Source organism: Macrobrachium nipponense, chromosome 23 (genome assembly GCF_015104395.2).
Source record: "Macrobrachium nipponense isolate FS-2020 chromosome 23, ASM1510439v2, whole genome shotgun sequence".
Lineage (NCBI taxonomy): Eukaryota > Metazoa > Arthropoda > Malacostraca > Decapoda > Palaemonidae > Macrobrachium > Macrobrachium nipponense.
In genome coordinates, this window is record NC_061090.1 from 11142524 (window position 1) to 11170023 (window position 27500).

Below are 27500 nucleotides of genomic sequence, written 5' to 3' on the forward strand. Positions count from 1 at the left end.
TTTTTTTTTGTAGATTAATAGTATTAGTACATTTTGTGAATATTTGTTTGTTTATTTTTATTGCCTCGCAATTGTCATAGTTTGATAATAGTTACAGAGCGTATTTTTTAAAATATTGTTTGTCGCTGTTTTTTTTTTTTTTTTTTTTTTTATATATATATAATGGCTGGACGTGATGGCTGTTTTGTAAATATTTTTGTAAATTGCCAGTGCTAATACATTTTGTTTATATTTTATTGCTTATAACTTATTATCTTGCAAATGCTTAATACATGATGCAATTTTTAAAATTAATTGTACAGCGCATTTTTTCTACTATAGTGTACCGTTGTTGGTATAGTTTGGATGTTAAGTGAATGGTTTTACTAATATTTTCCTACTTTAATAGGACTTCAACACTCAACATACCCTGTGCTCTTTTTTTAAAACTATAGTGTTCCATTATAGCTTAATTATCTAGCGTTCTTTATTTTCATTATTGACTGACTAATTTAAAAATTTACCAAAAAAACACTATAAAATATTTTTTCATCTACGTACTTCATAGATGCCACTATATAACACTACAGCTACGTACTTCATAGATACCACTATATAACACTACAGCTACGTACTTCATAGATGCCACTATATAACACTACAGCTACGTACTTCATAGATGCCACTATATAACACTACAGCTACGTACTTCATAGATGCCACTATATAACACTACAGCTACGTACTTCATTAGATGCCCCTATAGTACACTACAGCCTACGTACTTCATTTCAGATGCATAATACACCCCCTAACACTAGACGTACTTCATAGATGCTATATACAGTCTACAGCTAGGTACTTCAATAATATCTTATATACACTACAGCTACGTACTTCATAGATGCCACTTATAGACCCACTACAGCTACGTACTTCATAGGTGCCACTATATAACACTACAGCTACGTACTTCATAGGTGCCACTATATAACACTGCAGCTACGTACTTCATAGGTGCCACTATATAACACTACAGCTACGTACTTCATAGATGCCACTATATAACACTACAGCTACGTACTTCATAGATGCCCCTATATAACACTACAGCTACGTACTTCATAGATGCCACTATATAACACTACAGCTACGTACTTCATAGATGCCACTATATAACACTACAGCTACGTACTTCATAGATGCCACTATATACACTAAACACTACGTACTCATAGATGCCACCTATATAACACCTACAGCTACGTACTTCATGATCGATGCACTATGATAACACTACAGAATACGTACTTCATAGATGCCACTATATAACACTACAGCTACGTACTTCATAGATGCCACTATATAACACTACAGCTACGTACCTTCATCGATGCACTATATAGCACTACCGCTACGTACTTCAGTAGATGCCACCTATATAACACTACAGCTTACGTACCTCATAGATGCCACTATATAATAACACTGCTGCAAGCTCGGCTTCATAGATGCCACTAATATAACCCTGACAGCCTAACGTTACATTCATAGAGCCCTATATAACACTGTGCAGCTACCGTACTTCATATATGCCACTATATAAAACACTAGTACAGCTACGTTATCTTCATAGATGCCACTATATAACACTACAGCTACGTACTTCATAGATGCCACTATATAACACTACAGCTACGTACTTCATAGATGCCACTATATAACACTACAGCTACGTACTTCATAGATGCCACTATGTAACACTGCAGCTACGTACTTCACACTGCCACTATATACTGCAGCTACGTACTTCATAGGTGCCAATGCACTATATAACAGAGCTATATAACACTACAGCTACGTACTTCATAGATGCCACTATATAACAGAGAATTGGCACAAAAAGCTCTTCTCATAGAATATAGTACACTGTTCTCGCCACCACACCCTAACCAACTCTCCCACCCCCCCCACCCCCCCCCTCCCCCCACCCGAAAAGTAAGTTCAGAATAGAAAACGATCACCTACAAACAATGGTAAAATTTTGATATCTAAAGTAATTTATGTTGGTAGATATTGCAGTTCATGTAGTGTTACTCTACCTACATTTCCTAATTTTCCATTTTTTTCTTTATTTTGAGTGTGGTCGTTTATTAGGCAATAACGTTCCAGTGAATTGATTTTTAAGAATAAAAAGATGAGAATGAACTTACTTATACATATTTTCTATTTTTAATTATATTTCAGAAGAAAAGGAAATAAAATATTAATCTGATATGTTATAGGTCTCTAAGAACGGAAAACATCATTGTTGTAGCTAATTTAGAAGCCAGACACCTAGCAAAGATAAACAGTGTTTGTACTTATGTATATATATTTTGCATGTTTTGACACCAAATTAATTAATCTTTTCCTCTTATTAATGAGAAGGATAATTAGTTTTCTACATTAATGCATGTCATTGATAATAATAATAATAATAATAATAATAATAATAATAATAATAATAATAATAATAATAATAATAATAATAATGACAAGTCATTTACATAAGTCCTGATGTTAGTTGATCCTTTATCTTTCCCAACATTCTTAGATTATAAACTGAAATAGAAAATTAAACACGAAATTATAAGCTCACTTATTTTAAAACAGAAAGCATTTAAACCACTGAAAAACTTACAAGTGGCAGAGAGAGAGAGAGAGAGAGAGAGAGAGAGAGAGAGAGAGAGAACTTAAAACTTACGTGTAACAACCACTGCTGTCTTCACAGGGGCGGAAGTGGCTACCACATTACTTGCCAGGCAGTAGTAGAAACCCGTGTCCGATCTCGAGGCGTATTGTATTGGCAACCTCGCTTCATTGATGCCCCACGTTAGGATTTCACGGATGCTGCTAAAAGGAGAACGTAGAAGAATGGAAACTCCGAAGATATATACGTCATTCGGTTTTACACACATCACACACACACACACACATACATTATATATATATATATATATATATATATATATATATATATATATATATATGTAGGAGGCAAATGCCACAAAAGAAAGTGAAAAAACAATGGAGCGGTTGCTAGGCCTTTTCGACACACGGTCCTTTAAGGACTGTAAGTCGAAAGGGCTAGGAACCACTCCTTTGTTTCACTTTCCCTTCGTGGCATTTGCCTTTACATATAATTATATATATATATATATGTAATATAGCATATATATATTATATATATAATATATATAAACATAATGTATAACAGAATATCACAAAGGTTGTATGCAATTGAATTATCATTACTGCTAAATTTCATTGAATTATGGCTATTACATACTCCACTGTCTAAGGAGAATTTCCCGTTCAGAAACAGAGTGCAGTACATACCTATACTGATCTTGTCTGAACCAGGTCACGTTAGGGGCAGGGTTGCCAACAGCCGAGCAGAGGACTGAGGTAGAACCGTCTTCGTCGACTGTGACTCTTTTAGACGCCAGGACACTTTCTGGACCGTCTGACGCAAGAAGCATGAAATGGGCGGTAAGGATGTTAGAGACCCACACATGTACACTAATTCATTCGTTGCTTATATTGGTTTTTGTATTCAAGAACCTGTTTATACTTAGAATGGAACTGGGTTTTTAAAAAGAATAATTTAATTAAGGATGTTAGTTCCCCATACATTTACACCATGCATTCATTACTGCTTTGCTTTTATTTATTATTTTTTTTTATTCAAGAACCTGTTTATACTTAGGATGAAACTGGTTTTTAACGGATAGTTTAATCAAGGATGTTACTTCCCACACATTTATACAATTCACTCGTTACTCATAATACATTATTATATTCATGAACCTATTTATACTTAGGTTGGAACTGATTTTTAAACGGACAATTTAATTAGGTGTATATATATTCGCGGAATATGCTTGGAGCTTTAACTTGATCTCACTGAAATTCATCGAAGTGTAAGTTTAGTAGAGGCGCTGTCTACTGTTACATGCAATTCTATTATTGCAGTATAAATGATTTAATTTTTCTGTGCTATCAGGCTAAGTTAATTTGTTAAGCATAAAATTATGCTGAAACATAGTCAGGGAAGCACCTAGTGTTCATATATCCTTATTCCTAATATAACTGTAACATTTAATTATGTTTCACCCGTTAGAGTCCATACTCTTTTTAATGAAGTCTCTTATTATAATTAAATTTCCAAGTAGTTCAAAATTACGTTCAAACTTCGGACTACTAATTTTAACATTACTATGAAACCCAGTGAGTAAGGAATGGCACTATCGTGTCTGAGGGAAATTATTAATGAAAATGAGAAAATCAAATACTAAAACAGAGAAAAGACAACCAAACATCGAGGAAACCCTCTTAAGAATAATAGCATAAGAATCCCAAGTATTACAAACCAATAAAATTAGGAAAAGGTTAGCAATTACTGAGCTGGCTATCATTACTTCTTACTATCATATCCGTAACTAAGGAAATATTCATCTAAAAACAAGCTAAATAAACCAATAACTTATGAAATCAGGTTCCCAAAACAGTCACTTAACTATAACTGGTTCACCTAAGGTAGATTCTTGGGTGAGCCCTACGCCTGCGAGATGTTCGTTTGGCGGACGCTGATTGGCTGGGAGCTGCCTACCTCCCGGTACCAGCCAATCAGTGGCCTCCAAACAAACGTCTCATAAGCATTTGGCTCATCCAAAAATCTACCTTAAGTGAACCAGCTATAGACCTACAGAGAATATTGATGATAAAAGAAGCGTACTTAACTAGACCTACAGAGAATATTGATGATGAAAGAAGCGTTGACTCTTCCTCTGGGGCTCGTCGCTGTCACCGAATAGGCCCCTGCCTCCTGACGGTGAATGCGCCTTATTTCTAGGCGCCCTTCGGTGTCTTCCCCGTCTGAGGAACTGAGCCCTTCAATCTTCAGTGGACCTCGCCACCAGGTGTAACTGGATGAAAGAAAGTGAGGACAAAATGTTAAACCGTATTGCACTTCTTGGATAATGTACAAATCTTGCTTAAGTTGCAAGTAAATTCTTAATAATAATAGTAATAATAATATATTCTTCTTCTTCTTCTTCTTCTTCTTATTATTATTATTATTATTATTATTATTATTATTATTATTATTATTAAATATAAATGGTTCCTCAGTGACCCTAGCTTAATGAATGTTCCTTTCAACTATAAAATTAACACCTCTGGTACCGAGGGTTATACAAAGAAGTATAGAATATTCAGTCAATTACTACAATCACCTATGGACAGGAAAACATGATGACGAATCACATAATTGGCACATAAATAGTCCTTAGTACTTCCTAATGTGCTTCAGGTCTCAGCTGATGCTGAAGGATTACTTCGTTTCTCGTGAAAAGCAGCAAAGGCCATAGAATGCATCCTTGCGGAACGCCAGATCAGAAAGGAAAGGGTGTGGGTTGCTGAAATCCCGCGAACAACTTTCCTTTGTTAAGTCAGAAAACTATGAAGGAGATCAAGACATCAGTCTCCGCCTATATTATGAAGTTTTGAGGAGTCGTAAGTATAACCAGAAAAAAGAGAACTGAAATAAATAAATAAGGTTAGTCTAATATCCATTATGCAGGTAATCACATATGTGAATTTTCAGACCTTAGAGTAGCTTAATAAGTTCCTCACTGGACAAGTGGGTTTCGTACTCGACTACCAATCTGGTAGCCCGTGTTCGCTTCCCGCAGCCGCCAGTACGGAATCAGAGAAATTCTGGTGATGAGAAATTAATTCCTCACTATAATGTGGTTCGGATTCCACAATAAGCTGCAGGTCCCTTTGCTAAGAAACCAATTGGTTCCATGCACGCAAAAAAAATCTAATCCTTCGGGCCAGAACTAGGAGAGCTGTTAATCAGCTCAGTGGTCTGGTTAAATTAAGATATACTGAAGAGTAGCTGAATATAAAAGAGGTTTTGTATATAATTTTCTACAGTATTGACGATTATGGAAGCTTGAACGTTGGTTTGCAATACTGGCTTTCATTACTTTTGCACTATCAATCTAGGCGGGGGCAGTACACAACTGCTTATCTAGAAAAAAACAATAGAAAGTACCAGCTTATGCTAAGGTCTTTTAACATGTGAGCGAAAAGAAGAACGTATACTTTGGTTGTTTTAGAGGAAAACAAAGCACTAGTGTCCCGAAAGATCTATGTAATGAGAGAAATAAAACATTTTAGAAAAGCTTACCAGAGCCAAGAAGCTTAACAGGTCTCTTGAAGTTGATGGATCCTACCTGTGTCATGCGTTTCAACCCGCAACTGGATTAAATTCTGCGTGGGTTGGCTTGCCTTATTCTCTGTATCTCAATTTACATCCCACACTACAGCTAACCATGAACAATTCAGCATCTCCGAATGAACACGAAGTAGTAGTAACCTTGGATTAAAGCTCAAAATAACTACCCGTCATATGCTTTCTACAACCACACCATTCCTCTAAAACAGACCATTTTCCTATTATCCCTTCCCTGCTATTATACCTGACAGGGGGAGTTATAGAAATACAAAGAATTACGGTCAAGTCCGGCAGACATCTTTCAGTATAAAGGTCAAATGTTCTTGCTAATAATGTTAATAATGTTACGATCTAAATTTAAAAGAATTAAAATAATCTGCATAGAACGTGTCCTTAATTCTGCTTTCATCCAAAAATGACCAAAGACTTAAACTTACATACACTCACACAAAATTTTATATATATATATATAATAATATAATATATATTTATATATATATAATATATATATATATATGTGTGTGTGTGTGTGTGTGTGTGTGTGTGTGTGTTTATTCAACCAATCTACAGGGATGGAAAGTAAATGAAGCTGTGCTCATTAGAGTAAGATCCTCATTCATTTAATGACCATTTCCCTCCTCAAGTTCCTGGAGTGCCAATTACTACCGTCGTAGTTGTAACTACTCATAGGCCAAGACTTTCTGTATTATTATTATTACTATCATAGTTATTTGTTTGGGAAAAACCCTCTATCATGAGAGTTCATAAAATCTTCTGAAAGGTCCACAATAATATAAAATTTCGTCTAAAACTTTATAACAATTTTACGATAACTTTCGAAAACCATCGTAAAGATTTTATAAAGGCTTGCTGGAACTTTTAACGTTTATATTATTGTGGACCTATTGGGGCATTATCATTATTGAAACATACAAGATCTTTATGGTACACCATAAAGCAATTACGAGTGTATTATAAGAGATAAAACTCGAAAATTCAATGGGTATACACATGACATTAAGAAGGATTTCTAAATAATATACATAAGTTGGCATAAAGAAACTGAACAACAAAAGAAATGGACAATTACAAAATTAAATACTCTATCATAACAGAGACACAAGAGGTCAAAGGTCATGCATTTCCCCTCACCTGACAGGAGGAGGATTGGCGTTGGCAGCAGCTGTTAGGATGAGGTCGTCCTTCTCTTGAACTTCAATCGTTCCAGTAGGAACCGTCACCCAGATGGGTCCATCTGTAATGGAACGCCATCATTCGAAACTACGAGTAATTACGTACTTTTCAGGATGATAAAAATATGTTGGCAGAGCATTACTTGTTCATGTACCTTTCATTATATGAAGTTCTCAGTCGAGTGAGTTAAATCGGTGCAGTGGTTTATATCTTGGAAATATTTACCTTTCTAGTTTCCATCTTATTTCTAGTTTCAAAGAAATAAATAATACTAGATGTTTTCTGGGTTAAAGTAGTTTATATTGGTTTATATCTTGGAAATAGTTGCCTTTGTAGCTTCCATCTTATTTCTAATCTCAAAGAAACAAATATCGCATGTGTCTTGTGGGTTTAAGCCACCTTACAGCACAGGAACTGATCTATGCAAATGCTGGGGACTCAGAATGGTCCACTTTGAAGTATATATACATACATATATATATATACATATATATATATATTATATATATATATATATATATTATTATTATAATATATATATATATATATATATATATATATATATATATATATATATATATATATATAGAGGACAAATAAGATCAAATATTTTACTGAGAGAGAGAGAGACAGACAGACAGACAGACAGAGACAGATTAATATTAGCAAACCTTCCGAAAAGCCGACTACTCTATCGAATACTAAAATTCATGCAATTGGTCTGGCACTGAGAGAGAGAGAGAGAGAGAGAGAGAGAGAGAGAGAGAGAGAGAGAGAGAGAGAGAGGTTGATACTCCTTAAGTAGACCCTTCGAAAAGCTAACTCATGTATCGAAAATTAAAATTCATTCAGGTGGTCTGGCATCTTACATTTAACAGTTGATTACAGTAAGAAAAGTTGGCAATATAAAAAGAACAAAAAAGAAGTACTAATCAAGAGCACTTACGTAAGACGTTAAGCGTGACGTTCGTCGTCACGGTCGTTCCAAGGCCATTGTTCGCATCGCAGGTGAAGACCCGACCGTTATCCTCTATCAACGCTCGGACTTCCAGGACTGATCTGGAATTGGAGGAAGAAAATGTTATTTGATACAAGAAATGGATGGGAATGAACTAAGTGAGCATTTCCTCATTCTAGGACAGATTTTGAATTGGAAGAACAAAGACTTTCACTAATACATTAAATGTATGCGAAGGAAATAAGTGAGTGAGCATTTCCTTATTCCAGGACTGATCTCGAACTGGAAGGAGGAAGTTTCTTCGATACAAGAAGGATGAGAGTGAAATAAATGAGTATTTCCTCATTCCAGGACTAATCTTCAACTGGAAGAAGAAAAACTTTCACTGATGCACTAAATTGGATGCGAATGAATAAATATTTCCTCTTTCCAGGACTGATCTTGAACTGGAAGAAGGAAGTTTCTTTGATGCAAGATATGGATGAGGATGAAATAAGTGAATATTTTCTTATCCCAGGACTGATCTTGAATTGGAGGAAAAAAGGTTCTTTGATACAAGAAATGGATGAGGATGAAATAAATGAGTATTTCTTCATTCCAGTACAGATTTTGAATTGGAAGAAGAAAGACTTTCACTAATACATTAAATAGATGCGAAGGAAATAAGTGAGTAAGTAATTCCCCATTCCAGGACTGATTTTGAACTGCAAGAAGAAAGACTTTCACTGATACAAGAAATGGATGAGAATGAAATAAGTAAGTATTTCCTCATTCCAGGACTGATCTTGAACTGGAATAAGAAACGCTTTCACTGATACATTAAACTGGATGCTAAAGAAATAAATATTTCCTCCTTCCAGGACTGATCTTGAATTGGAAGAAGAAAAACTTTCACTGATACATAAAATGGATGAGAATGAAATAAGTGAGTGAGTATTTCCTTATTCCAGGACTGATCTTGAACTGGAAGAGCAAAGTTTTCACCGATACATTAAGAGAATGAAGTCAATCCTTGTTTTTCCCTTACGTAAGATGCAGGATATTTACATATAGTTGAACTTATTCAGTACAGGAATGTAGCTGACTGGCAAATAACAAATCTCACGCATTTCTTTAGTGACAGTATTAGTATATATGACGTGAGAAAGATATTATAGTTCTATGAATACTGACAAGCGGGAGCTTCATATACAAATATACATGAAGTAAATAGTAAATAAATAATAGATTCTGACTTATTTGTCAGAGGAAGTATTGATACACATGACCTGAAAAGGATATTATAATGCCATGAATACTGACAAGGGAGAGCTTCCCATAGAAGTAGACACAAAGCTAGACAGGAGGTAGACACAAAGTACGACTGACCTCCGAAGCCAAGAAAAACATTTATCTCCTCTCATGGTGTCTGCAAAGCTTAGCGCATGAAACTTGGATGACACGAGTTTCAATCCTGTTTGAGGGGTGGAGTTCAGTCCTCTGGCCTTACTTATCAGTTGTAGTGCACACATACGTAGTACATACGTACACACACACACACATACACACACACCCTCACACACACACACACACACACACACACACACACACATATATATATATATATATATATATATATATATATATATATATATATATATGTGTGTGTGTGTGTGTGTGTGTGTGTGTGTGTGTGTGTGTGTGTGTGTGTATATTCATATAACATTTATATATAAATTTATTTATGCTTACTCTGTATAAAAACCAGAAGGCATATGTTCCCATTTAGGCTGGAACAGATGCACTTATCATTTTTCATCCTCTTGGATGTTATACCCGAGATACAGTGAATTCCACACGTAAGGGTTATTTATGGGCTAATATATGTCGAGTATAGAAAAGTCCTGCGTATAATGTGTTGGAGCTATCTTACACGCGCGCACACACACACTCACACACACACACACACACACACACGTATATATATATATATATATATATATATAGTATGTATGTATATATGCTTTGGAACTAACTTTCTAGCTTCGCGTCATCATCACTTTGGTTCTAATCAGGTAAAGTCGACTAACTATTGTGGGAGTCTCCGCCTTCAACCTCAGTGTATTGCAGAAAAACAAACATTGCAGAGGAGTGGGAGTATTGCAGGCGTTGCCACACCCTGACAGGTAAATTAATGAATTATTGCGGAGAGTAATTGCTTTTTCTAACCGTTAAGAAGACTGTCACGGACAAATAACATCCCACTAAAATAATTAAATGCAAAAATAGAAATAACTTGGTTTAAACAACAATACTGCAATAAATCAAGGAGTGTTCAATTGAAGTTTATTATTCATAAAATTTATTTTCCCGATAATTCATTGTAAATGTGTCATTTGGACAATTGTTATACTTCTAGACGGAAAAAGAAAAATAATAAAATCCTTTTATGGGTCAATATTCTTTCCTTTTCATCGCACTTAGGCTGTCCGCATAAATCCAGAATACCAAATGTGTTGAAATTTGTTCTAATGGCACTGCGCGTTCGTAATTCTTGAAATAATCTCTCTCTCTCTCTCTCTCTCTCTCTCTCTCTCTCTCTGTCGCTGTCTCTGTCTCTGTCTCTGTCTCATTTTTTTAAAGCCGTAAGAGTTAGAGATACCGTCTGAGTATTACATGCAAATCTAATGGTCGAAGTATTGGCCAGGAATATTTCATATCAATTTTCAGAAGTTACTTTACATCAGACGATGATAAACAAACGCTACGGGTCATATGAATTTCAATAATTATAAATACATATTTAAATTTATGGGACAGACTACGTTTTAGCAAATGTTTATCACATGAATGAGTTTTTATGCAATTAAGACCTGACTAGCACCAACTGAGTCGCTCTGATACTAACCAGCTTGGCACTAGATGGCAGCACCTGTCAGAGGAGCTGAGTGCGGCGCTGCTCATGCGTCATCGCATTGATTACAGGCAATCACCGAAGTGACATGGCTTAATAGAGGGCATTTGGTATATATATTCTACGCTTAAATGACTGAAAAAATTACACAATATTACATTTGTTCTTACCAAGCCGCCTCACACAGAACTATGAGGGAAAACAGGGAAAATGTAGTCAAGTATAGTGATGAAATGTAATGACCAATTGATACTTTCATTGCCGCTTGTAGTAATTACCTACACCGTCCAGTGTTCTTGAACTTGTCTTTGATATAATAATCTAATAATACCAGGATGATATTAGGCTCCATTGTTCCATCCATACGTATCATTCAAACAAACATACAACTGTTAATGTCTGTGAACTTAATTATAGTAAACAACTTTTGCAAGCCCTTACCACCTCAATTATTTTTACATGAGCATTATGGTGTGAATGAGATTCTCCCACCATGCATATGATACGAACCTCAGTGGGGAAAATATGATAATGAGAGAGAGAGAGAGAGAGAGAGAGAGACGAGAGAGCCAGTTTTACGAGACGAGGAGATTGAGACGAGGAGAGAGTAGAGAGCGAGAGGAGTAGTTTTTATGACCTGGAATAAATAAAATAAAAAATTGTTTTTATATATTTTAAAACTTACTGAAGAGAAGAAGGGGAAACTTTATCAGCTAAACGCAATTAGAGTAAGAAATAAAAACAAACAGAGAGAGAGAGCGAGAAAGAGTAGTTTTACATGCTTGAATAAAATAAAATAAAAAATTATATATATTTTCAGACTTATCGAAGGAAGGGGGAAAATTATCAGCTAAACGCAATTAGAATAAGAAATAAAAATAAACGGGGAGAGAGAGAAGAGAGAGAGAGAGAGAGAGAGAGAGAGAGAGAGAGAGAGAGAGAGAGAGAGAGTAGTTTTACATCCTTGAATAAAATAAAACAATTTTTATATATATTTTAAGACTTATTTAAGAGAGAAAAAGCAAAAAATCATCAGATCAACGTACTTAGAATACGAAATGAAAATAAAGAATGGAAGTAAAGGTAAAGAGAGAGAGAGAGAGAGAGAGAGAGAGAGAGAGAGAGAGAAAGAGAGAGAGAGAGTATTTTACATCCTTAAAGAAAATAAAACTACACACACACACACACACACATATATATATATATATATATATATATATATATATATATATATATTATATATATATATATATATATAAGTATAGTATATATATTAAGACTTATTGGAGAGAGGAAAAGATGAAAAAAATCTAATTAACGTAATTAGAATAAGAAATGAAATTAACGAAATGGAAGTAGAGAGAGAGAGAGTAGTTTTACATCCTTAAATGAAATAAAACTATATATATATGTATTAGAACTTATTGGAGGAAGGAGGAGAAAACTCATAAAATTAACATAATTAGAATAAGAAATGAAAATAAAGAAATGGAAGTAAAGAGAGAGAGAGAGAGAGAGAGAGAGAGAGAGAGAGAGAGAGAGAGAGAGAGAGTATATACAAATATAGCCTAACAGCCAGGAAAGAATATCACGATTTACGCAGCCTGGGGACAAGACACTGCCAATACTTGAAGGCTTACTTTGTCACCGTTCCGCCATAGAGCCCAGGGCTTTGCGAGGAAGTCGCTCCGTGCAACATGAGAGGCCCCGACCGCCAGGAAACTCTGGAAGGTGGGAGACTGGACGTCGATTCGCAGACGAGGCTGATGACCTGACCTGCATCGACGTGGGCGGGAGACACCCAGGCGCTCACTTCCCAAGGGGGGACTGCATTTGGTACGTGGCGGTGAAAAGGGGTTTAGTCCGTTGAAGTTTATGGAATATAAGGGTTGCTGTCGCCAAATATTTCATGTTATTTTTTTTTTCAATTGCAAGACTTGTATTGATTGTAATGTAAAAACTTTATTCTTAGATATATAGCAGAGGAACAATAATCAAAATTTTACGGGTATGTATGTATGTATGTATGTATGTATACATATACATATATATATATATATATATATATATATATATATATATATATATATATATATATATATAAATATTATATATAGTATATATATTATATAATATATATATATAGATAGCTTATATATATATATATCTAGATATATTATTATATATATATAATATATATCTATATATATCTTATATTATATAATATTATATATATATATATATATATATATATATCTTATATTATATATATATCTCTATATATATATATATATTATATCTAGTATATATCTATATGATTATATATATATATATATATCCATATATATATATATATATATATATAATGTGCGTGTGCGTATAATAGAGAGACAGAGACAGAGTATTGTGACCTGATAAAAGAATATATCTATATGTATATATATATAAATATATATATATATATATATATATATATATATATATATATATATATATAAATGTGATAAAAGAGCATCCATTTAACTGTTACATTTGCTTAATTTCATCGCCGGCAATAAACGCCTAGTTTAATAAAAAAGTAAACATGAAAAAAGTGCAAAATTGAAGTCTACCAGAGGATCTAAGATGGTTTCGTTTATGCTGAAACAAGTCGGTTAAATGTCAATGAAAGCATAGTAATGTTTTTTTTTCTTTTTAATAGCGTCCTAGACAATAAATCATTCAAATTTTTTCTAAGTGGATATCAGAGAAAACATTATGGGAGGATTACAAGAGAGAAACAAAAGTCGGACGCATATGTTCTTTGAATTGAGTTAACATGTATAAAGAGCTTTAGAAAACTCAGATGAAAAGTTCTTTTAGGGAATGCCGTTGCGAAAATGAGTGGTATCAAATATTTGTCTGAAGCAGCAGGACTTGATACAGTGTCCAAGGCAAATGACAACCTTCAAAAATAAAACTTCTTTTCAACTACCATGCCACTCATTTACGTGATATAATAGCAGCCATTATGATGCAATAAAGAGCGAATTTCAAGAAAACACTAAAAAAAGAACATAATGTCTTACAAAGCAGTTTGACCTTGGTGTGGGCAACAAGGGGTGCCCTAATAGCAGGGTTGGCGACCTCGCAAGACACTTTGATGCCATTATCTGAAGCCACGACGTCTGTGATGGCTCTCGCCCTCGTAACCCTGCCGTCTATAACAACCTTCGTCAGGAGCTTCGTGTGACCTTTGTATATGCTGTCCAAAAGAAATGGATTTTGCTTGTTACTAATGATTCTATACTTTTATGAAACAAAACAAAACAAAACAAAAAGCCACTATTTATCTAACTAGGAAATTCATAGCGAATAATGTTTGGTTTGATTTAGTATTTTTGAAAATAATTCCTGGTTTGAATCAGCATTTACATTTTGACGCAATTTTTTCACCTTAGTGCTGATGCCATTACTATGAAGTATATAAGAAACAAAAGATTTGCGTTCTTAATCCCACCTGGTGATACGCTGCTCTTATGATTCTATATTTTTATGAAAACATCCACTATAAATCCAACTAAGAAATCCATTGGAAATAATTCCTACTTTAATTGAATATTTACTTTTTAACCCATTTTACTTTATCTTAGTGTCGATAATTACAATTATCTATTCCAAATCGTAATATGCAACTACTATTGTAAAACCTTGTAATTAAGGTTAAAACTTGCATTAATTTAAACTTTTACGTGGAATATATAAAAGTATGTCTTTGAATGAATATACTAGCTATAAAAGAAGTGCTATCTTTGTGAATGAAGAAACCTACTTTTGTATTAGTACAATCATGTATGCCCTTTATGCATAATTTACGTGACTATGTAATGTGCAATTTCAAAACTATAATGACACCACGTTAACATTTTGGCAACAATAAACATCTAGATTTATATATTTGTCTTCTAGATCATAAAAATAATCAGTAAAACCACCATTTGTCAAGTAACTGATGGCCAAAATTCCCATGCTATGTGGCTGAAGAAATCTACCTTTTCATTAGTATAATAATTTACACCCTCTCTAAATCAATATCAGTTTACACGACAATCTGCAATTTCAAAACTACAATGACACCACGTTAACTTTTTTTGGCAAAAATAAACATCTAGATATAAAGTTTTATCAGCTATATTATAGAAATATTTCACAAAAACTAGTTACTGTTGTTGTCTAGATTAAAGAAATAATCAGTAAAACCGAAAATTTGTCTAGTTACTGTTGATTTGTAGACCATAGAAATAATCAGTAAAACCGACATTTGTCTAGTTACTGTTGTTTTGTAGACCATAGAAATAATCAGTAAACTAACATTTGTCTAGTTACTGTTGTTGTCTAGATTAAAGAAATAATCAGTAAAACCACAATTTATCTAGTTACTGTTGTTTTGTAGACCATAGAAATAATCAGTAAATCACAATTCGTGAAAATCACCATTCATGTAGTTACTGTAGTCTTCTAGATCAAAGAAATAATCAGTAATACTATTTGTCTAGTTACTGTTGTTGTCTAGATTAAAGAAATAATCAGTAAAACCACAATTTATCTAGTTACTGTTGTTTTGTAGACCATAGAAATAATCAGTAAAATCACAATTCGTGAAAATCACCATTCATGTAGTTACTGTAGTCTTCTAGATCAAAGGAATAATCAGTAATACTATTTGTCTGGTTAGAAATCACCAGTAAAACCACCATTCATTAAGTGACTGTTGTTTTTCCAGACCAAAGAAAATATAACCAGTTAAAACCGCCATCCACTAAGTTACTGATGGCCAAAATTCCCAACGAGAAAAAAGTCAGTTTTGATTAAGTACCCACGTGATACCCGGGTGTGGGTTTCCTCCTTCGCTCGTGCAGATGATAGCCATCCTCCCACCAGCCACCACTTCGCCAGCGCCTTCCACTTTGATGAACGGACGCCCTGGCGGTTCTGTGGCGTCAAAGAAGAGACTTTTGTTGGTTTTGTTGCCAAAGTAGAACCGGGTCTATTATCTACGGTGCGTCACTATATACCATAGGCGTAACTGCTGGGGTGGGAGGGGGGTGCCTCACTATTTGAAACTGGTGCCCTTCCCCCAGATGCACCACCATTTTGAGTTCATGAAGCTTGTAGTAAAAGCCTTAGCTTAATTTTCATATTATTATTATTATTATTATTATTATTATTATTATTATTATTATCATCATCATTAAAACGTGATTCACAAATTGATAGGTTTAGATATTTCAAAACAACCTTAATATCCTTCCATAGGAATTATAAAAAAGAATAAGTGTTATAATTTTGCATGCCAAGTGCACCCCCATATTCATCTGTGGCCCCCAGGCGCCCCCCAACCCCATTAATATATTCCTAGTTACGCCTATGTACTATACTTCAAAGATACTATAGGGTGTGCAGTCTATAGTATCTTCGCTATACAGTTATGTATGTATACACAAGGCTGGATTATTCAAAATACACTATAATAATAAAAAAAATCGGAGCTTTCAGCCATTTGGTCATATACATAACTGTGGATTACTATTTATCATTTGCATTACTAAATCTAATTTATCCTACTGTTTTTTAATAAGCTTTGGTGTGTGGCAGCCTTGTAATCCGAATAGTTGAAGAAATCCCCCATTGCAGGTGGGATTCGAACCTATACTCACTAGAAGACCCATGTCAAAGGTATCCGACTGCGTTTCCCTTATAATCTATTGGGATTATTTTTTCTATAACTTATCTCATGGGCCACGTACTGTTTGTATACTTTATCTTGTTTACGCTAACTAATTCCGGAGCCGTGAATTGTATAGTTTCTTTCCATTCTACAGTATGAACACCATATTTGACAACATGCTTACGCTTTAAGACGCAACAGTATGACATTCTTTAAATATCTGATACACTCCATTTATTATAAACTTTTTCATCAAAAGAAACAGAATATATATATAATATATATATATATATATATTATAAATATGTATATATATATATATATATATATATATATATATATATATATATATATACATATATATATTAATAAGAAAAAATTTTTTCTCATTAAATTTTTCAAGTCAAGTGTCAAAATGATTTAGGCATCATGATTTCTTGCAATATATAAATATATACATATATATATATATATATATATATATATATTTATATTATATATATTATATTATATATTTATATATATATATATATAAATATATTTAAGTACAGGGTAAATCTATTATACGAGAAAAAAAATTCCCCTTCGGTAAGCAATATATAGAAAATTATATAATCCGAGGAAGAAGCGCATTAAGATATTAAAGGACATTGTAGCTCGATAAGTATACTGAATCACTCGGTAATGTATATGGAGCTATGTAAAATGCTACGTGTTGTCAAAAAGCCGCTACTAACACCGGAGTCGAGCGGGTTGATGTTGTCTCCAAAAACCAACGAATACTTCAGCGCGAGAAAGTATTTGAGGTGAAGACGACAGTATACCTTTAATCCTTTCGCGGTGGTTGAGTGGTTATAGCTTCCACTGACGTTCCTGGATTTATAATGTACCTGCGTTCCGACGCCCAGTACAGGTAAATTCTATTATCGAGAAAAAAATTCCCCTTTTCGGTTAAGCATATATGAAAATATATTAATTCCGAGGTAGAGCGAATTAGATATTAAAGGACATTGTAGCTCGATATATGTATATGAATCACGGTAATGTGATATGACTTATGTAAAAATGCTACGTGTTTGTCAAAAAGCGCTACTTAACTACCGGAGTCGAGGCGGGTTGATGTTGTCTCCAAACCAACGAATACTTCAGCGCGAGAAAGTATTTGAGGTGAGAGACGATATACCTTTAAGCCTCTCGCGGTGGTTGAGTGGTTATAGCTTCCACTGACGTTCCTGGATTTATAATGTACCTGCGTTCGCGCCCAAGTACAGGTAAATCTATTATCGAGAAAAAAATTCCCCTTCGGTTAAGCATATATGAAAATATATTAATTCGAGGTAGAGCGAATTAGATATTAAAGACATTGTAGCTCGATATATGTAGGACATTGTAGCTCGATATATGTATATGAATCACGGTAATGTGATGATGACTTATGCTAAAATGCTACGTGTTGTCAAAAGCGCTACTTAACTACGGGCCGGAGTCGAGGCGGGTTGATGTTGTCTCCAAACCAACGAATACTTCAGCGCGAGAAAGTATTTGAGGTGAGAGACGACATATACCTTTAAGCCTCTCGCGGTGGTTGAGTGGTAGCTTCCACTGACGTTCCTGGATTTATAATGTACCTGCGTTCGCGCCCAAGTACAGGTAAATCTATTATCGAGAAAAATTCCCCTTCGGTTAAGCATATATGAAAATATATTAATTCCGAGGTAGAGCGAATTAGATATTAAAGGACATTGTAGCTCGATATATGTTATAGAATCAACGGTAATGTGATATGACTTATACATCTATCTATATATTAGTATATATATATATATGATATATATATATATATATGATATATATATATATATATATATATATTATATATATTTATATATTGCAAGAAATCGTGATGCCTGAATCATTATGATACTTGAACAATTTTGTTTAAAATATGTGTTACCTTCCAGTTCACAATATCTAGCTGATTCTTTCATTATTCCTTCTTTGCGCTTAAGAATAGAGAGAAATAGAATAATTATAGAGGTGTTTCGTAGATCGAGAATGTAATTTCCGGATATCGTCGCATCGAATTCAAGATTTTTATTCTATAATAGGAATCTTATAGAAATTTCCACTATCAACAGTATCTATAGTAATATTGTGATGTTTTCGTATAAATGACTAATATAACAACTTCTGAAAACTGCAAAAGGTTGAAGTTCACATAAAAAATAAAGATCACGTTAATTAATACATTTTCATTTACTCTCTACCAAAATATATGATGAAATGATAACAAGTGATATATTCAAATGCAATGCAATCAAATTAAAACTAAATTATTCAAGACAACGCGATCGGCAGTCGCGTAACTTAATTAATGGTGATCTAAGTGAAGTTTCGTTAGTACTTTTTTCACATGTGCAAAGCACGGCTCCTTCAGGTAAGAATATTAATAAATTCCATAGATAACTATTTTCTATAAGCATCATCAACCAATGAGAAGATTCTCTTGCTTTCTCACTTCCTCTCTCTCTCTCTCTCCACACACACACACAAACGCGCACACACACACACACACACACACACACACACACACACACACACACACATATATATATATATATATATATATATATATATATATATATATATATATGTATTGTATGTATATATGTATGTATGTATGTATGTATGTTTGCATGTGTTAGTGAAAGAGCAGAGAGAAAGCAAGAGAATCTTCTCAGTTGATTACTGATACTTATATAAAACAGTTCTTTATGGAATTCATCAATATTCTTACTTTAATGAACCGTGTTTAGCCCATGTGAAAAAATAATAACAAGACTTCATTTAGATCAGCATTAATCATATATATATATATATATATATATATAGTATATATATATATATATATATATATATATAAAGGTACCAAACTATCCACATAAAAAGACAAGGATACAACATCCAGAGCGTGACCTTTCGTCGTTACATGGATTTATGGAAGCAAATATTTCCCCGTGAAGGAGGTGGAAAAAGCTGGACACGTTTTTCCAGCTCTTTTATCTTTTTTCCCCCAATGTCAAAAGAGATATATATATATATATATATATATAGTATATATATATTATATACTATATATAGATATTATGATATATACTATATACTATATATATATATATATATATATATATATATCTATATCTATATTCTATATAGATAATATATATATTAATCCCATATATATTAATATATATAGATATAGATATAGATTATATATATATATATATATATATATATATATATATATGTATATATATATATATATATATATATATATATATATCTATATCTATATCTATATATATAATAATATATATATATATATATATATATATATATATATATATATATATAATACTGTGACACTTAGGAACTACACAAACATTATTTAAAAAGAATACTTTTCCATGTTATTATTATTATTATTATTATTATTATTATTATTATTATTATTATTACAGTATAAATTTTGTTATCATAGTAAATACAATGACAACAACACCATAACAGCAACTGCAGAAAAATGCAACAATGATCCTCATATGAATATCATATTTTAAAATGAAATGTACATAAATACCTAAAGATCACGAGCTCGTCACATTATGTTTGTCGCTGAAGTAATGTTACTGAGTATTCAATTCAAATACAACTAAAATATGCAAAATTATTGAAAGGTAAACAGTCGGATCATTTTTGATAAAAAGTTCTATAGGACTTCTGCAAACTTTTAGAATTTGAAGTAACTGGCTAATGTTTGATACTGATACGTGTGATAAAAACAGACGATTCATAAGGTAATAAAGGAATTGATTTGATATATTTTATGAAATGTTCTACTCAGACTACAAGACAGATATAAGAGAGCAGGCACTTTCATGGGATTCATCCATTAGGCATCGTTCCTAATAAACGCCATATCAGCAGCACAATAACATCCCGTATCAACACTACTCGCATCCAAACGACTTAATCCTTATAATAACATCTAATTATTAATACTTACTAATTATGCTAATGACATGCGATTCGCTGACCATCCTGTCGCTGGCGGGATTATGAGCTGTGCAGTCCACGGTGATTTCGCTGAGTGCTAATGACCTATCCAGGTAATACTTCAGGTCAGATGAGGTCACCCAGCCTCCGTCGTCGGTTTCGCTGATCAGTGACGCTACAGTCGCTACCTGCATCCCTGTAGCGAGATACAGGGGAATGATTCCATTTTTCTCCTCTTTAATAAGGAATACAAGAAATACATCTGTATTGTCAGCGGTAATGCTTTGAATGAAGTTAACAATAATTATGATAATGAACTGGATTCCTAATTTTTAAGTTTCCCTTAGTCTGTTCTTAGAATGTATAGCTTGATCTCATTACAGAAGTCTTTGAAGGTAATTGAACAATTAGACAGTCGAATCTAGCCAGAGTGTGGGTATCAAAGTTTATGATGCTAATTGCATCTGAAATTTAGAGTCGTTATTATCAAAAAAGGCAATGGTTAACTATATCAGGAGAGTAGCAGATCTTTTACTTCATTACCAGGTATCTGTACGCGCAAACCATACTTCCCCTTCTATCTATAATCGAAAGCAAACAGAGAATAAAAGAAAAACAGGAAATTGCCGTTTACTATAGACTTACCTATTCATAGTAGTCGAGAAGGGTTGGCTTTTCCAGTTTCCAAGCGTTTGAATGTTCATATGTTTATGCCAGTCCTTCCATAAACATTCTGTAACCAAAAACACCGCCCCCCCCCCCCCAAACAACCCTCACCCAAAACTAAAGGAAGAGAAAAATTTACACCACTGACTAACTATAATACTTCTCCATGACACCTTCGTCATTACTAAGAGTTTTGAATGTTTCAGTGGCATGCCAGTTTGTAGGGTTGTCAACGAAAGTACGAATAAAAAAAGTGAACAATGACGCTTACCATGGACTAACCAGTTGATGGCTGCCGATGGATTCGATTTCGACGTGACGCAGGTCAGCGTGAACTCCTCTCCCGCCGTGGCAACGGAAGGCCCAGTGACGAAAACTCGCTTTGGACTGTCTAAGGGAGAGGAACGTCGTGAATCACAACGGAATCATTTTATATGAGTGAAATGGCAAATAGAATTTAGGCTACAGGCCAAGCGCTGGGATCTATGCGGTCATTCAGCGCTGGAATGTGTATTGATAGTAAAAGGTTACAAAGGTGTAGCAGAAGGAAAACCTCGCAGTCGCACTATAAAACAATTGTTAGGAGAGTGTGGATAGTTAGATGTAAGAAATATAATATGAATGGAGGTAAAGTAAAAGGAGTGAAAGTGGTTGCAGTTCAGGGCCGAAGGGATACTGCAAAGAACCTTCAGTAATGCCTACAATGCATCCCGCGAGGTGCACTGATGGCACCAACACCCTACGGGAATCATTCTATAAATACGCACTTGTGTACCTTAAACTACATAGTTCAACTGGCCCGGAAAAGAATGGCTTTTATTGTGTGCAATGTATTGGCTTCCCTTTTGTTGTTAATTAATCTGTGCCAGAAGAAAGTGGAGGTTATCACCCACAGAACATTCAGCTTAAACTGGGAAATACTCAACATACTATATAATACACTTTCATTTTATACAGTTAAATTATAGGTATTATCATCGTTATTTTTAATTATGTTTTCCTGTAACTTCATTATCATCAAGAAAACAATTCTCCAGCGTTGGCGTTACTCCTCTATGAATTTTGAAACAGTTGAAAATATCAATGATACTTCGGTAAATACCGAATTTTATTTTAAATACAGAGTATGGCAGCGAGACATTCTCAAAACTTGATGGAAATGAAACATTCTCAGCAACCAGTTTAAAGAATATCTCATCAAAACAATATGACGACTTTTTATGGAAACCCGCAAGTATGAAAAAAAATCTAAAAAAAAAAAAAAATAATAAAATTCACAGAGAAAAGACAGAGTGGAAATTTTTGTGTGACTCAATGAGGATTGAAATAAAAAGAAACGCGCAATAACAACTTGTTATTGAAATCCGCAATGATTAAAAATATCTAAAAAAAAAAAAAAAAAAAAAAAAAAAAAAAAAAGGAAACAAAATGCTTAAACAGCAGACGAAGTGAAAAGTTTTTGACTGACACTCAATGAGAAATAAAAAAAAAAAAAAAATAAATCAGCTGCAGATCACCCGCACCAAATTCGAACGAATTTGGAATGCTTGAAACATGAGAGTTCGGTGGAGCCCTCCAGAAGTTTATAATTAGTTGAAGGCACTCTAGGCTAGGCTAGAAGTAATTTACTGTAAAGTTAAAAATCTAGTTGGAAATAATATATCTTATTTTTAAATTATATGAATCGGTATATTATCTAATATCATGAGCTTCATGAAAGTTAATTAAATATTTCCATGAGTTAAAAATCCAGTTGGAAATAATATATTTTATTTTTAAATTATATGAATCGGTATATTATCTAATATCATAAGCTTAGTGAAAATTAATTAGTATTTCCATGAGATACAATGTAATACCTATAAGGCTTGCAAAATAGTTAACTTCGATTAACATTATGTGTGCAAAATGTCGTAAATTATCCTCGTGACTACATATGCTATAGGAAAACATCTCTCTTTCTCTCTCTCTCTCACTCTCTCTCTCTCTCTCTCTCTCTCTCTCTCTCTCTCTCTCCGGAATATAACCTATCTTTGGCAGAAGGCAAAACAACTTGACTTCAGTTAACGACGGAAAATACGGCCAGTCCAGGCGTGGAAGCATTTACCGACAAATATCCAATACAATCCTAACCGGTGTGATAGCTTCCTATATGATTCATAATGATTGTACTAAATTTACTTTCTGGTAATATTCAAGTGTCTCAATTGCTTATAATCTAGACTGAATATTCACGTTATGTTTTCCTATCACGTTTTCTTAAGAATTATCTCACCCATCACTTGGCACGTTTTCATTTTTTGGGCAAGAAATAATTATATCTAATTAATGACATTGTCATCTTTATTTTCGGTTTTGTTCAACAGCGAAGCTTTGTGTACTGAAATGCAATTCGATGACTAAAATTAGAATTAAAACAAAGACTTCGTTTTGTTTAGTGCCGATCACCATATCAACCATTTGATGCAACAAATGCTATTATTGCCAGACATTTCTGCGCATAATAGTATGTATGTTATTGTATGATGAGGTCTCCCAATCCAGGGACCAAGACAGTACATAAGGCTCAAAAGGAACGTTTAAAATCTAAAGTATAATCTTCTTAAGTGTAAGCTCAGATAAAACAAGAAAATTTATTTGCTAAGCAAAATTGCTGTAAACCCAACTAATTAGAGAGCTAAACAATACACATCAATTAAAAGTGAAGTGAGAAAGAGAGAGAGAGAGAGAGAGAGAGAGAGAGAGAGAGAGAGAGAGAGAGAGAGAGAGAGAGAGGTGGGGGGGGGGGGGGGGAGAGAGAGAAATGCCCTTTAAAACCTGAACACCCACGAAAATGAATGCTTACAATGGACGGTGAAAGTGACGTTATCCGAAAGAGGGTGATTTAAAATGTCGTTCTTCGTCACCCGGCACTCAAAAGTGGCCCTGTCATCGTCGGCCTTCACCTGCAGCGCCAGGCTCGATTTCACAAAGTCGTTCTCCTTCGTGGCCTTGGTGTAAGTGGTGTTGGGATGGTTCAACAACTTCCCGTTTTTGTACCACCCCAACCGCGGTCTCGGATTGCCACCCTCGCACTTACAGGTCAATGTGATGTCTTGGCCTTCCTTCAGAATCTCCCCAGTCTTGTATCCTGAGATCACTGGAGGCTCTGGTAGGTCTGTGGGAAAAAAAAAACGTTTTAATTCCTGAGATCACTGGAAATATGTGGAAATAACTACAGACACAATACTAATTCCTGTGACTACTGGAAGCTCTAGTAGGCACCAGTCTGTGGAAAAACAAAAACTCATTTCTGAGACCACTGGAGACTCTGGTGGGTCTGCGGAAAAAACTCAAGAAGAAAATACTAATTCTTGAGATCACTGGAGACTCCGGTAGGTAGGTGGAGATAACTAAGGACACAGTGCTAATTCCTGAGATTACTGAGGCTCTAGTAGGTCTGTGAAAAAAAACAATTCCTGAGACAACTGGAGACTCAGGTAGGTCTGTGGAAAATATAAGAGAAAATATTAATTCTTGAGATAACTGAAGACTCTGGTATGCCTCTGGAAAACAATGAGAAAAAAATACTAATTACTATGACCACTGGAGGATCTGGTATATCTGGGAAAAAATAGGAAAAAAATACTAATTCCTGAGGTCACTGGAGGCTCTGGTAGGTCTGTGGAAAAACAAGAAAAAAAAACTAATTCCTGAGACCTCTGGTAGCTCAGATAGGTCTGAAAAAAAGACTAATTCCTGAGACCACTGGAGGCTCTGGTAGGTTTGAGGATAAAAATTATATACAAATATTTCCTGAGAACTCTGGTGGCTCTGATACATCTGGAAAAAATTAGAAAAAATTTCCGATTCCTGAGACTACTGGAGGCTCTGGTAGGTATGAAAAAAGATAATAAAAATTACTAAATTCTGAGACCTCTGGTGTCTCTGGTAGGTCTGTGGAAAAAAATTAAGCATAAAATACTAATTGCTTAGAACACTGGAGGCTCTGGTAGGTGGAAAAAAAATACTATTTCCTGAGACCTCTCGTGGCTCTGGTAGGTATGAAAAAAATAAGAAAAAAAAAAACTCATTCCTGAGAACTCTAGTGGCTCTGGTAGGTATAAAAAAAAAATAAGAAAAAAATACGAATTCCCGAAGCCACCAGAGGCTCTGATGGATCAGTTGAAAAAAAAAACTGTAATTCTTCTAATTAGGGATTACGCTAATAAGACACAAATGCCTACGAGAAGCGAGAGAACACTCCCTTCGTTACTAGAAAAATAAAAACTTCGGTTGAGAAAAGTTAGACATTTTGAAATTGGGGAAAGAGAGGGGAAACTTCTTTTATGCCCGAGTAAAAAAAAAAGGATAAAAAGAAAGAAACTCTCTCCAGAAAAGAAAAAAAGAATCGAATTTGTTCTCTGCTAACTGGTACGTGTTCAGCACTTGAATGAGGGGAAAACTTCTCATCCAGTCATACAATCACGCATGAAAATAACATCTATTTGTAAGGGTGCAAGAGCTAATAGGACGGGGTAATCCAGTTAGCTGTATTTAGCCCACGGACCACTTAAAAATGAAAAAGATGGCAGGAAAATGAATTATGTTAAACGCCATTAAAAGCAGCGAGCATAGCCGTGAAATGTGACAGTGGGTTCTCTGACTTTTATGGCATAAGGATATCGTCAGCTCTCAAGCTTCTTCTTTTACTGTTGCCCTTGTCAAGTAAGTCTACAAAAGCCCTTTCTCACATGAGGGCCATGTCCTCGGCATTACTTACTGAAGTACATTTTCAGGGAATGGTGCCAAAATGAAATATTGCCCGGTAGAATATCAATGAAACACGATGTTTGTGAAGTTAAAATGAAATAAAAACAAACGGTACTTAAAACGTAAGAAATTTTATAAAAGAATTGAACAAAAATAAAGTAAAGACCAGTTAATCAGGGAAAATTTATCATTATGACGTTAAACTACAAATCCGTTATTTATGTCAAATGTAAAAAAAACTTGATTAAATAATGGTAAATAGCAAAGTATAGCCCAGTATAATAAAAAAATCTAATGTTTGTGAAAAAAAAATATAAATAAGTGGTAGGGCTTACGTAATACGTAAACACACACACACAGATATACACTACAAACCTGTTACTTATCTCAAGTGTAAAAAATGTAGATTAAATAATGGTAAAAAGCATAGTATATAACCCAATATGATAAAAAAACCTAATGTTTGTGAAAATAAAATAAAATCACTGGTAGGACTTACTTAAGAAACACACACACACACTCAAATTAAGCAATAGTATAAAAGTAAAATGCGGAAAATCAGAACACCGGAAAAACGTAACATTTACGAATTTTAGATAAAAGCAATACTTACGTAAAACCGAGAGAGTGACGGAGGCTACCAGGGAGGTGGGGGAGTTCATGAGGGAGGGATGAAGCGCCCGGCAGGAGAATTGTTGGCCGTCATCTTCCGGCTTCGGGGTCAAGGTCAACCGACTTCGCACATTCCACCTTTTGAACTGTGTCGACGGCTCCGCTCTCTCTGTGTGCGTGTCTACAGGGGTGAAATAGTTGGTGAAGTTCACTATGGATAGACGGATAATGTTAGTGAACAACTCGTATACATTAAAGAGTATGTGCTAAAACCACACACATAAACACATTTTTATTTTATATATATATATATATATATATATATATATATATATATATATATATATATATATATGTGTGTGTGTGTGTGTGTGTGTGTGTGTGTGTGTGTGTG

General features: G+C 34.2%; 1 protein-coding gene across 2 annotated transcripts in view; it reads right to left on the reverse strand.

Annotated features, from left to right (window-relative positions):
* Window positions 1-2701: 2701 nt before the first annotated feature.
* The window catches only part of LOC135196169 (nephrin-like), a 129927-nt gene continuing 105128 nt past the window's right edge, over window positions 2702-27500 (reverse strand). Inside the window, exons 6-17 of one of the 2 annotated variants that reach the window (XM_064222759.1) lie at window positions 27108-27287; window positions 24588-24899; window positions 22014-22133; window positions 21087-21272; window positions 16173-16284; window positions 14382-14557; window positions 12954-13140; window positions 8409-8521; window positions 7421-7523; window positions 4774-4949; window positions 3361-3487; window positions 2702-2871 (exon numbers count right to left, since the gene is read on the reverse strand). In XM_064222759.1, the coding sequence (XP_064078829.1) occupies window positions 2715-2871; window positions 3361-3487; window positions 4774-4949; window positions 7421-7523; window positions 8409-8521; window positions 12954-13140; window positions 14382-14557; window positions 16173-16284; window positions 21087-21272; window positions 22014-22133; window positions 24588-24899; window positions 27108-27287 (1949 nt within the window). In that variant the 3' untranslated portion in view covers window positions 2702-2714. Of the gene's footprint in view, window positions 2875-3360; window positions 3488-4773; window positions 4950-7420; window positions 7524-8408; window positions 8522-12953; window positions 13141-14381; window positions 14558-16172; window positions 16285-21086; window positions 21273-22013; window positions 22134-24587; window positions 24900-27107; window positions 27288-27500 lie in introns of both variants that reach the window. The other variant, XM_064222750.1, reaches the window with a different exon arrangement.